Genomic DNA, 11,258 nt, shown 5'->3' with positions numbered 1-11,258 from the left:
CACACACACACACACACACAGAAAGACAGACACACACAAATACACAGACACAAATAGACACAGACAGACAGACAGACACACACACACACACACACAGAGAAAGACAGACACACACAAATACACAGACACAGACAGACCGACAGACAGACAGACACACACACACACACACACAGAGGACTTTAACTTGCAACTGAGTATTTTAACAGAGTGGTATTAGTACTTTTACTGCCGTAGAGGATCTTAATACTTCTTCCACCGATGTATTCATTGAATATCTTCGTACAGTAACACCTGTGGACTCTGATTGGATAATGGATGTATTTTTCCGCTGCAGGTTTCCGGCGGGACGATCCGGGATCTGTTGGCTGGTCTGAAGTCGGTCGGTGAGTGCAGAGCGCTGAGCGTCCTGGAGGAGGCGCTGTGTCACCATGGCGACGACGAAACGCAGATGACAGAGGAGACGAGCGGTGAGCAGACGCACGATATCCAGTCCTTCAAGAAAAACCAAAAGTCCCATAACATACAGTACAGGCCAAAAGTTTGGACACACCTTCTCATTCAATGCGTTTCCTCTTTATTTTCATGACTATTTACATTGTAGATTCTCACTGAAGGCATCAAAACTATGAATGAACACATATGGAATTATGTACTTAACAATAAAGTGTGAAATAACTGAAAACATGTCTTATATTTTAGATTCTTCAAAGTAGCCACACTTTGCTTTTTTATTAATAAGGGAAATAATTCCACTAATGAACCCTGACAAAGCACACCTGTGAAGGTAAAACCATTTCAGGTGACTACCTCATGAAGCTCATTGAGAGAACACCAAGGGTTTGCAGAGTTATCAAAAAAGCAAAGGGTGGCTACTTTGAAGAATCTAAAATATAAGACATGTTTTCAGTTATTTCACACTTTTTTTGTTAAGTACATAATTCCATATGTGTTCAATCATAGTTTTGATGCCTTCAGTGAGAATCTACGATGTAAATAGTCATGAAAATAAAGAGGAAACGCATTGAATGAGAAGGTGTGTCCAAACTTTTGGCCTGTACTGTATCTTAGCAGAAAGTTGAAAAATGTTGCGTTTACTTCACACAAGAGCAGCCATATTTACTCCACAAATACTCAGCATTTATCTGGAAGGACTGGATAATGATTACAGTCTAACCATTTGGTTAGTTAAAACTAGGGATGCATCGAATCCAGGATTCGTTTTCAGATTCGGCTGAATTTTGGGCTTTTTGTCAGGGTTCTGGTTTCTGCTGAACCGTAGAATTTTTTCCCAGCGAACCGAACCCTGTGCTTGCACTACGGTGTGCTACGCTGGTCGCCGTAGTGACGGCGCCGTTAATTTCGGGAAGGTGTTTACGTAGGTGGAGCGTTCAATGCAGTAGGCTGTGAGGAAGTGGACATGGATCTGGTTCAATGCAGTAGGCTGTGAGAAGGTGGACTTGGATCTGGTTCAATGCAGTAGGCTGTGAGAAAGTGGACATGGATCTGGTTCAATGCAGTAGGCTGTGAGAAAATGGACATGGATCTGGTTCAATGCAGTAGGCTGTGAGAAAGTGGACATGGATCTGGTTCAATGCAGTAGGCTGTGAGAAAATGGACATGGATCTGGTTCAATGCAGTAGGCTGTGAGAAAGTGGACATGGATCTGGTTCAATGCAGAAAAAGTTGTTGTTTGGCAGTACAGTCATAAGAAGGCCTACAGTGCATACGGAAAGTATTCACAGCGCTTCACTTTTTCCACATTTCATTATGTTACAGCCTTATTCCAAAATGGATTAAATTACTTTTTTCGTCAAAATTCAACACACAATACCACATAATGACAACACGAAAAACATTTTTTTTAAATTTTTGCAAATTTCTTAGAAATAAAGAATGAAAATATAATATCTACATAAGTATTAACAGCCTTTAATCAATACTTTGTTGTGGCATCTTTGGCAGCAATTACAGCCTCAAGTCTTTTGGAATATGAAGCCACAAGCTTGGCACACCTCTCTTTGGCCAGTTTCGCCCATTCCTTTTACAGAACATCTCAAGCTCCATCAGGTTGGATGGGGAGCGTTGGTGCACAGCCATTTTCAGATCCTTTCAGAGATGTTAAATGGGATTCAAGTCTGGGCTCTGGCTGGGTTACTCTAGGACATTTACAGAGTTGTCCTGAAGCCACTCCTTTGATATCGTGGCTCTGTGCTTAGGGTCGTTGTCCTGTTGAAAGATGAACTGTCGTCCCAGTCTGAGGTCAAAAGCGCTCTGGAGCAGGTTTTCTTCCAGGATCTCTCTGTACATTGCTGCATTCATCTTTCCTTCAGTCCTGACTAGTCTCCCAGTTCCTGCTGCTGAAAAACATCCCCACAGCATGATGCTGCCACCACCATGCTTCACTGTAGGGATGGTATTAGCCAGGTGATGAGCGGTGCCTGGTGTCCTCTAAACATAACGCTTGGCGTTCATGCCAAAAAGTTCGATCTTTGTCTCATCAGACCAGAGAATTTAGTTTCTCATGGTCTGAGAGTCTTTCAGGTGCCTTTTGGCAAACTCCAGGCGGGCTGCCATGTGCCTTTTACGAAGGAGTGGCTTCTGTCTGGCCACTCTACCATACAGGCCTGATTGGTGGAGTGCTGCAGCAATGGTCATCCTTCTGGAAGGTTCTCCTCTCTCCACAGAGGAACCCTGGAGCTCTGTCAGAGTGACCATCGGGTTATTGGTCACCTCCCTAACTAAAGCCCTTTTCCCCCAATCACTCAGTTTAGAAGGACGGCCAGCTCTAGGAAGAGTCCTGGTGGTTCCAAACTTGTTCCATTTACGGATGATGTAGGCCACTGTACTCATTGGGACTTTTTTAAAGCAGCAGCAATGTTTCTGTACCCTTCCCCAGGTCTGTACATTGAGACAATCCTGTCTCGGAGGCCTACAGACAATTCCTTCGACTTCATGCTTGTTTTGTGGTCTGACATGCACTGTTAACTTTGGGACCTTATATAGAAAGGTGTGGGCCTTTCCAAATCATGTCCAATCAACTGAATTTACCACAGTTGGACTCAAGTTAAGCTGTAGAAACATCTCAAGGATGATCAGTGGAAACAGATTGCACCTGAGCTCAATTTTGACCTTGATCGCAAACGCTGTGAATACTTACGTATGTACAAGTGATTTCTTCGTTTTTTTATTTTTAATAAATTTGCAAAAATCTCAAACAAACTTTTTTTAAGTAGTCATTATGGGGTATTATGTGTAGAATTTTGAGGAAAAAAATTAATTTAATCCATTTTGGAATAAGGCTATAACATAACAAAATGTTGAAAAAGTGAAGCGCTGTGAATACTTTCCGTATGCACTGTATGTGACAATGGTTAACTGCTCCTCAGCACCCCCCAGAGATGAAAGGTCTCTCTGCAGAGGTAAATCCAGACAGCTAGCTAGACTATCTGTCCAATCTGAGCTTTCTGTTGCACGACTAAAACTACTTTTGAATGTACACGTTCCACCAAAACAAGTTCCTTCCAGAGGCTATTTAGCAGAGGCGCTGTGGCTCCGTCCGGAGCTTAGCCCCGCCCCCAAGACGATTGTGATTGCAGATCACTGAGCGTCCTGTTGAAGAAGGTTTGGAAAAGCGAGACTAGTTAAAACCATGATAAGATGACAAATAGTGCTGCAAAAAATGGCCAAAAACGACGTTTGAATATTCCTTCTAATAAAACAGTGTTGATGCACATTTGTTGTTGGTGGGTAATGTCACGTGGCTCCGGTGTAGATGACGTGCTTCAAAAAACTCGTGCTGCTACATCAGCAGCAAACAGTCACATGGTAACTTAGGAAGCAATTTGGCTTTGTGTGCTCAGATTAATTTTGACTTGTAGTTACAGATCTTATCCCCTATCTGCCAGATCCCACTTTAACCCCTGCATACGGCATACAAAAAAGTCCACCAAACAGAGAGAAGGCAGCATAAAGTCCCAACAAAGCTTCAGCGTTGGCTTCACTTTTCAAAGCCGGAGGTGGCCTGGGTAAACCCTGACGAACTTCCGGCAAATTTGAGATTTGCTCTGCAAGTCAGTCTGGCCAAGAGCCAATTCAAGCCCATTTCCTGGGCTTTTCAACAATCGTTGAGGAGGGCTCTACACCAATCACAACCATTGAGGCGGGCTCTGCACCAATCACAACCATTGAGGCGGGCTTTACACCAATCACAACCATTGAGGCGGGCTCTACACCAATCACAACCATTGAGGCGGGCTCTGCACCAATCACAACCATTGAGGCGAGCTCTACACCAATCACAACTAGGGCTGTGCAATTAATCGAAATTTAATCGTGATTATGATTTCGGCTCCCAATGATCACAAAAACAGAATAATCAAGAAAAACAATTATTTAGCTCATTACGTTTTGCAAATAAACTCTTATTTTCTCTTGTGTTCTGAATGAAAAAATGGAAAAAAGTTTAAATAGGAAAAGTATCAACGATATGATCAAAATTTCCCAGTTGTATGTTTTTACTGTTGATTTATGTAACATTTAGTTTTTGAAGTTCAATAACTGCAACATCTTTCCAGAAGTCAACGAGTAATCGTGTTAAATTATCGTGATTTCAATATTGACAGAAATAATCGTGATTATATTTTTTTCTAAATTGAGCAGCCCTACTCTGGTGTCCAACCAGGCTAAGCTGGAGGCCTTGTCCATTATTTCTTAAAGTCTGTTATAAAGGTTAGGTCTGTCCTCGACTAAAGAACTCCTTAGTCGACTAATCGATTAGTTGATTTAATTGACAGAGCTGTGCGCTTTGAGAGGTGGTTAAGACTAGAAAAGCACAATATAAATGTAGTTAATTAACAATCTGTAAAACTGAGTTTCTCCACAATTAATCCTGCAAAAGCACCACTTTAAATATTGTGTTTACCATAAATGTGCTCAGAAGTTTCTTGGAAATGAGTAATTAAGCATGAATAAGGAGCCAGTTGAGGTGGTTCGGGCATCTGGTAAGGATGCCCCCTGGGCGCCTCCCTAGGGAGGTGTTCCAGGCACGTCCAGCTGGGAGGAGGCCTCGGGGAAGACCCAGGACTAGGTGGAGGGATTATATCTCCAACCTGGCCTGGGAACGCCTCGGGATCCCCCAGTCGGAGCTGGTTAATGTTGCTCGGGAAAGGGAAGTTTGGGGTCCCCTGCTGGAGCTGCTCCCCCCGCGACCCGACACCGGATAAGCGGACGAAGATGGATGGATGGATGGATGGATGAAGAATAAAAAATGACTAATCGACTATAGAAATCTTAGTGGACTGAGACCAAAACGACCGATTAGTCGACTAATCGACTAAGAGATGTCAGCCCTAATAAAGGTTATACCTGCAACACTGAGCTGTGGTTTGTCTCTCTGCAGGCCAGTCTCCGGTTCAGGATCTGAAGGCAGAAGTTTGGCTCGACAGCGGGGTCTGTGACAGCGGCGTGGAGCTTTCCACAGCGTGAATGCCTCATTGGCCCGTCTCCACTTGGGTTTGACAACAACAACAACAACAAAAACACAATCCATCCCATCCGCTGATTGATTAATCCATGGCTCCAGTTTTCCGGGCTGAGTGGTTTTCTTCACAAACATTTTAACTTGTTTTTAATTAAATGTGTTTTTTTTTTTTAACCTGATGACACAGAAAACATGTTCAAAACTAAAAACATATATTGGATTTTTAACGGTTCTCAGCCCACACTACACTCCCAACAGCTCAACCAAAGAATGTAAATCTGTGATTTTTGTTCCTCCTGAAGAGGAAATCAGTTATTTTAAAAACTAATTCACCCAAAGAATACAAACCGAGTCTGAAATGTCACGTCCGTAGAAAAAGATTTGATATTTTTGGATGATGAGCGAACAGATAAAGTGGACGGGGGATTATTTTTTTTTTTTTTGGGGGGAGGTGCTATTAATACTCAAATGATTGTAAAGAAATTTGCCCTTAAAGTATCGGTTCAGATTGTTTCAAATCTGTCTTAAAGGTCCCTTGGCATGAAAATGTCACTTTATGAGGTTTTATAACATTAATGTGAGTTCCCCCAGCCTGCCTATGGTCCCCCAGTGGCTAGAAATGGTGATAGGTGTAAACCGAGCCCTGGGTATCCTGCTCTGCCTTTGAGCAAATGAAAGCTCAGATGGACCAATCAGGAATCTTCTCCTTATGAGGTCATAAGGAGATAGCTCAATAGACACCGAAATGGCACATCATAAGGAAAGCTCATTGTGGGACTGGCTTTAGTGGCTGTAATTCTGCACCAAGGCTGAATTCGATACAGTATTAGGGGACCACTAAGGCCTATATAAAATGATCCAAAGAGCACCATGTCATGGGACCTTTTATGTAATCCACAAGTGAAGAGATGTTGGTGTTTGATTCCTCTGGGTTTAAACTGGCTGTGAAAAGATCTGTTCATAACACAAACTCCACAGTCAGTGCGTTTACATGCAGTTTAAAGGTGCCCTGCCACACATACAGTATTTCCTGACTTTGTGGTGATGTCTGAAGGTCTACCATGGACTCTGTAACCATGGTTACCTTGTTTCAAGCCATTCAAGCGCGGTATAGAAAGCCTGCAGGAAGACTCGGCTCGATTTCTGCCAGTCCTCATTAATATTCAACGAGCTAAGCTGTTTTAATCTGATTGGCTAACAGCTAGCCAATGGGAGCCTGGCTGTCAGCATCCTTAACTGGACAAGCTCATGAATAGCAATGAGCTCAGGCAGTATGATGTCAGACTGACCAGCTGTTGTGATTGGTCTGATTTCTCTGCTTATTTCTGTTCAGTGGCTAGAGCTGACAGAGGAGGTAGCAGTTCATTTTCACATTCACCACATCACACAAACACACACATGGACCTGACAGATTTAAAAAAATACAAGGAAAAACTTTTGTATGGCAGGGCACCTTTTTAAAAAAGAACGATTATATTCGGGTTGAGGCCTTCGGTTCAGCTGCCCCTCCCCACTCTGAGGGAGTTGATTTTGAACCGGACATACTCGGTCAGCGCGCTGTGAGTCGTAGTCCTTCCTATTACACCATACTACAAAACAGCCGAAAAGTTACCCGAATCGTAGGCGCCTAAATACCGAGCTCTCCACGTGTGCCAGACTGCCGCTAGGCTACATTCATTTAACCCTTAGTGCTGTCCTGGGGTCAAATTTGACCCGTTTTCAAAAGTTTTTATATCAGAAATATGGGTTTCTTTAAAACAAAATGCCCAAATATAACACGGATGCATGGATGATCTTTGCACGTAAAATTAATGATTACTTTTATTGAATTTTGGGTGTTTAAATGGTTTTGAAACCGTATTGTGACCACACTTTGACATGAACCAGTGTGTGATTCACTCAACATCATTTGATCTTAACTATAAGTCAAAAATAATTCATAATTTCTGCTTTTTTAGGGTTAAAATCAAACATTGCAGTAGTTGTTGCTGAGTGGAGCGTCTGTCATACTGCTCCATATCCTATCCACCAATCACAGCAAATATGCCGAACTTTCGCCGCATAAATTGCCCGATTTCTGCTCAAAATACGCGGGGCTTGCATGATTTCATAATCACTTTTTTTTTCTCTTTTTCATCAAACTGCAGTTTTTGCAAGTTCCCGCGATTTCATCGCATAAAACTGCATAAATATCCCGCATCTTCCATCGTATTTTTTAAGAAAACGTGCCGCATAATCAAAGATTTTTTTCCCACAGCAATCACAAAAAAACTCACACATTTTTCTGCAAGGACTGATTAGGTAATCAGAGTGAGACTAAAATGGACAGATTGGTTATTAAAAAAGCAAAACCTAATGATGCAAGTGCATCATCAACATCCACCACCAAGTGCAGAGAGATTCTTAATTTCCCACAAAGCTGATCGCAGTTACATTTCAGTTAAACTTTTCCTCTCTGTAGGGTGGTGATGAAGCTGTGGATATGACACGTGCCTTTGGTGTGGGAGTCCTGGGTTCGATTCCCACTGCGATACATCAACCAATGTGTCGCTTGAGCAAGGCACTTAATCCCTAGTTGCTCCAGAGACCTGCAACCTCTGACGTCTGTAGCAATTGTAAGTGTCTTTGGATAAAAGCGTCAGCTAAATGTAATGTAATGACATGTAATGTAGTCTCCAATCCTCTCTGTATCTGTGAGAAGTGGAGCTGTCCTGAGTTGGAAGAGAGCCTACTTTACAGCTCTATTATCGCTAGGGTTGGGCATCGAGAACCGATACCTAATCGGAATCGTTTCAAAAATTAGTAAAATGCAAGAAATAGATCATGTTAAAAAATAGAAACCAAAATGTTTGGAAATTATTATTTATTTTCCTTTTGAGAAAAAAAGGTACAAGACAGATGACTAAATGAATGCAATTTCATTTTCTGTATTGGAATCGTTTTGGAATCGTTTGGAGGATTTGGTTTCAAATGCGATCATCACTTTCTAATTTAAAATGCGCAAGTTTGGGTTTCCGTAGTGACCAGGTGCTTGTTGCTTTGCAGCCATGGAGCTCAGTAAGCGGGGCTCTAGTGTGGCTTTATTTTACGTTGAAAAAGCTCCGTCAAACTGCAACCCACCTTTGAATCAAAATAAAACTTTTCCTCTTATTTGTGAAATAAGCATGTGACCCGTTTCAACTCCACCACTCAGAGAATCGGAATCGAGAAGCGATGAGAACAGGAATCAGAAGGAAGAATCGGAATCAGAATTATTAAAATCCAAACGATGCCCGACCCTAATTATCGAGTTAATTGAACTTCCAGTCAAGCAGGCTACCAGAACTCCTCGATTGGGGCAGTGGTGGCATGCCGCACCAATCAGCTTCTCCATCGCAGGGAACTAGGCGCGACTTCCGAAAACCAACCAATCCACAACATGGAAAAAAACACAATCACGGTTAAATACACACGCAAGGGTGCCGGTGGAAGCTGTAACAGTAAATTAAACATGAAGTTGTTAAATCTGACTACTTCCAGTGATCGGTCTGTGTAATGTTGGTATAAGTCAACCGGAAGAGAAAGGGTTGGTGCGTTGGCAGAGCGCCACCTACTGTAGCAGAGCTAGAGTTACTCCGTCATTCTCCCCATTCTTCCCCCGCTCATTTATAGTGGGAGAACTGGCAGAACCCGGTTACTGAGTAAGAGAGAGAGAGAGCATCAAATCTAGTTAGTTTTTTTCTGAAAATAATCTTAAACTTCTGTGATCTGAGAGTTCAGTCAGACTGATCCAGTCAAGTTTGAGTAAAAGATCCATAAGTTTGAAGGCTAAAATCCATCTTGTCAGGCATCAAGCGATGTGTTGTCAGACACTTAGAATAATAATCTGAGTCTGTCAGCGGCAAAAACAGCACTTTAGTGAAGGTAAATACAAGCTGGATAATTACTATTAACTCACATTGCAGCTTGTTTCTCTGCTGCTGACTGCAGAGATCTCTCTTAATACTGGACCGATGTCACAGATTGTTGTTCCCATCAGTCACTTAGATACAGAAACATATAGGAACATAGGGTCCAGGTTAAATAAAAACAGTAGTAACCCTTTAAGTTATGTTGTTTTCTCTCGTTTATTGGTTGTGTCCCAGGTGATACCCAATCAGCAGAGAGGTGTATGTAACCTCGTGGTAATAAAAAGGCAGAGCGCAAACACGACTGTGTTCAACGCACCCCCGTTTTACGTTTTAATAAACGCGTTGCTACGTTTTGTCGGGGTTGCACGTGGCCCAGTTGTACGTATTTGTGGGTAGTTATCTCATAGGTGTAATTTATGTGGAGGACGATAATGAAAACTGGGCATCTTTCATAGTTTTTGTACCTTTTTCCAACTTTTTTTGCTGCTTTTTTTTTCAACATTTTTGGTGCTTTAAAGAAACAAAAATTGGACAAATCTTTTTTGCATTTTTTGACAGGTTTTTTTTAACCTTTTTTTTTACGTTTTTGAGTGTATTTATACTGAGCTTTTTGGTGCTTTTTCTGAAGTTTTTGGTGCTTTTTTCAGATACATTTGTTTGGAGGTTTTTGTCACTTTTTGTTTTTAAATGTTGAACCCAAAGTTACGCCCTTGCAAAATCTAATCTGATATAATAATATAATATTAACACGTTCACCTCGTTAGTGTTTTAACCCAAACTACCATCTTTTCCATAAACTAAACTTGTTGTTTTGGTGCCTAAACTTAACCGTCATCGGTGCCGTTTCTTGGCTAAACGGCATAGCTTCATCCCTTCTAGCTACAACCTTTACTCCCGTCATTCTTCCTGCTCATGCTCTTCCTGGAGAACTGGCATAACACGTGTATTTCATTTTTTTCCGGACGATAAGTCGCATTTATTTCACAAAATCCAAGACCAAGAACAGACATTTAATCTGGAAAGGCAAGGCAAGGCAATTTTATTTATATAGCACATTTCAGCACAAGGCAACTCAAAGTGCTTTACACAAAACATCAATCATTAAAGAACAAAGAGCAAAATAGGGATTAGAATAAGAATAACAATAGTAATGAATACAAATTTAAAACCATTTAAGATACATAAATAAAAAATATAGTTCAGTAGAACAGTTGATATGAGAATAAAAATCCAAAAATAAAATTTACAATTCCGTATTAAAATTGTACATGAAATAAAATACAAGAATAAAATTCACTGTTTGATAGAATAATTAACAAAAAGCATCATCAAAAAGAAAGGAAAGGCAAGTTATTCCAACTACACACTTTCAGTCTGCGATTAGCCGATTAGCTTTCTTTGATTTCTTCATTGCAGTAAGAGTCTCCTTTTCTCCCGTCTCCCTCACAAGTTTCTCCCTCACTTCAGACTTTCTTTCTGCTGCTCGATTACTGTTTTTGGGGCTGCATATTTTACTACCTGCAGTTTATCTGCAGGATAGGATTTTCTTTACTTTCTTTCTTTATTTTGGATAGCCCCTTTAGATGTACCATCTCATTTTCAAGGGGGTCCTTTCAATCACTATTAGAAAATAACAGCCATAACATCATGACATTACACAATAACACATATAAAAAGAAAAACATCACAAAAAAACAAAAACAAACTCAACAAGACATCATTCACAGTATGCTTGCCCCCCCCCCCCCCAAGTCCACCACTTCCCCAAATTATACAATAAATTACAAGGTTACATTGACAGTAATAAGTAATAAAATACTTTCTCAGTTGTCTTTAGGAGCAGCATATAGTTGTCACAAGCCTAGAGCGCCCTCTCGCGGCTGTAGACG

General features: G+C 41.2%; 1 protein-coding gene across 1 annotated transcript in view; it reads left to right on the top strand.

The window, feature by feature from the left end:
- nfkb1 (nuclear factor of kappa light polypeptide gene enhancer in B-cells 1) overlaps window positions 1-6,087 on the top strand; it is an 85,277-nt gene extending 79,190 nt beyond the window's left edge. Inside the window, 2 exon segments of the mRNA XM_028590166.1 lie at window positions 335-467; window positions 5,399-6,087. Coding sequence (XP_028445967.1) covers window positions 335-467; window positions 5,399-5,484 — 219 coding nt within the window. The 3' untranslated portion in view covers window positions 5,485-6,087.
- The last annotated feature ends 5,171 nt before the right edge of the window (window positions 6,088-11,258 follow it).

This window comes from Perca flavescens, chromosome 10, assembly GCF_004354835.1.
Source record: "Perca flavescens isolate YP-PL-M2 chromosome 10, PFLA_1.0, whole genome shotgun sequence".
Lineage (NCBI taxonomy): Eukaryota > Metazoa > Chordata > Actinopteri > Perciformes > Percidae > Perca > Perca flavescens.
The sequence above is the reverse complement of the archived record's forward strand: the minus strand, read 5'-3'. Positions and strand labels throughout refer to the sequence as shown.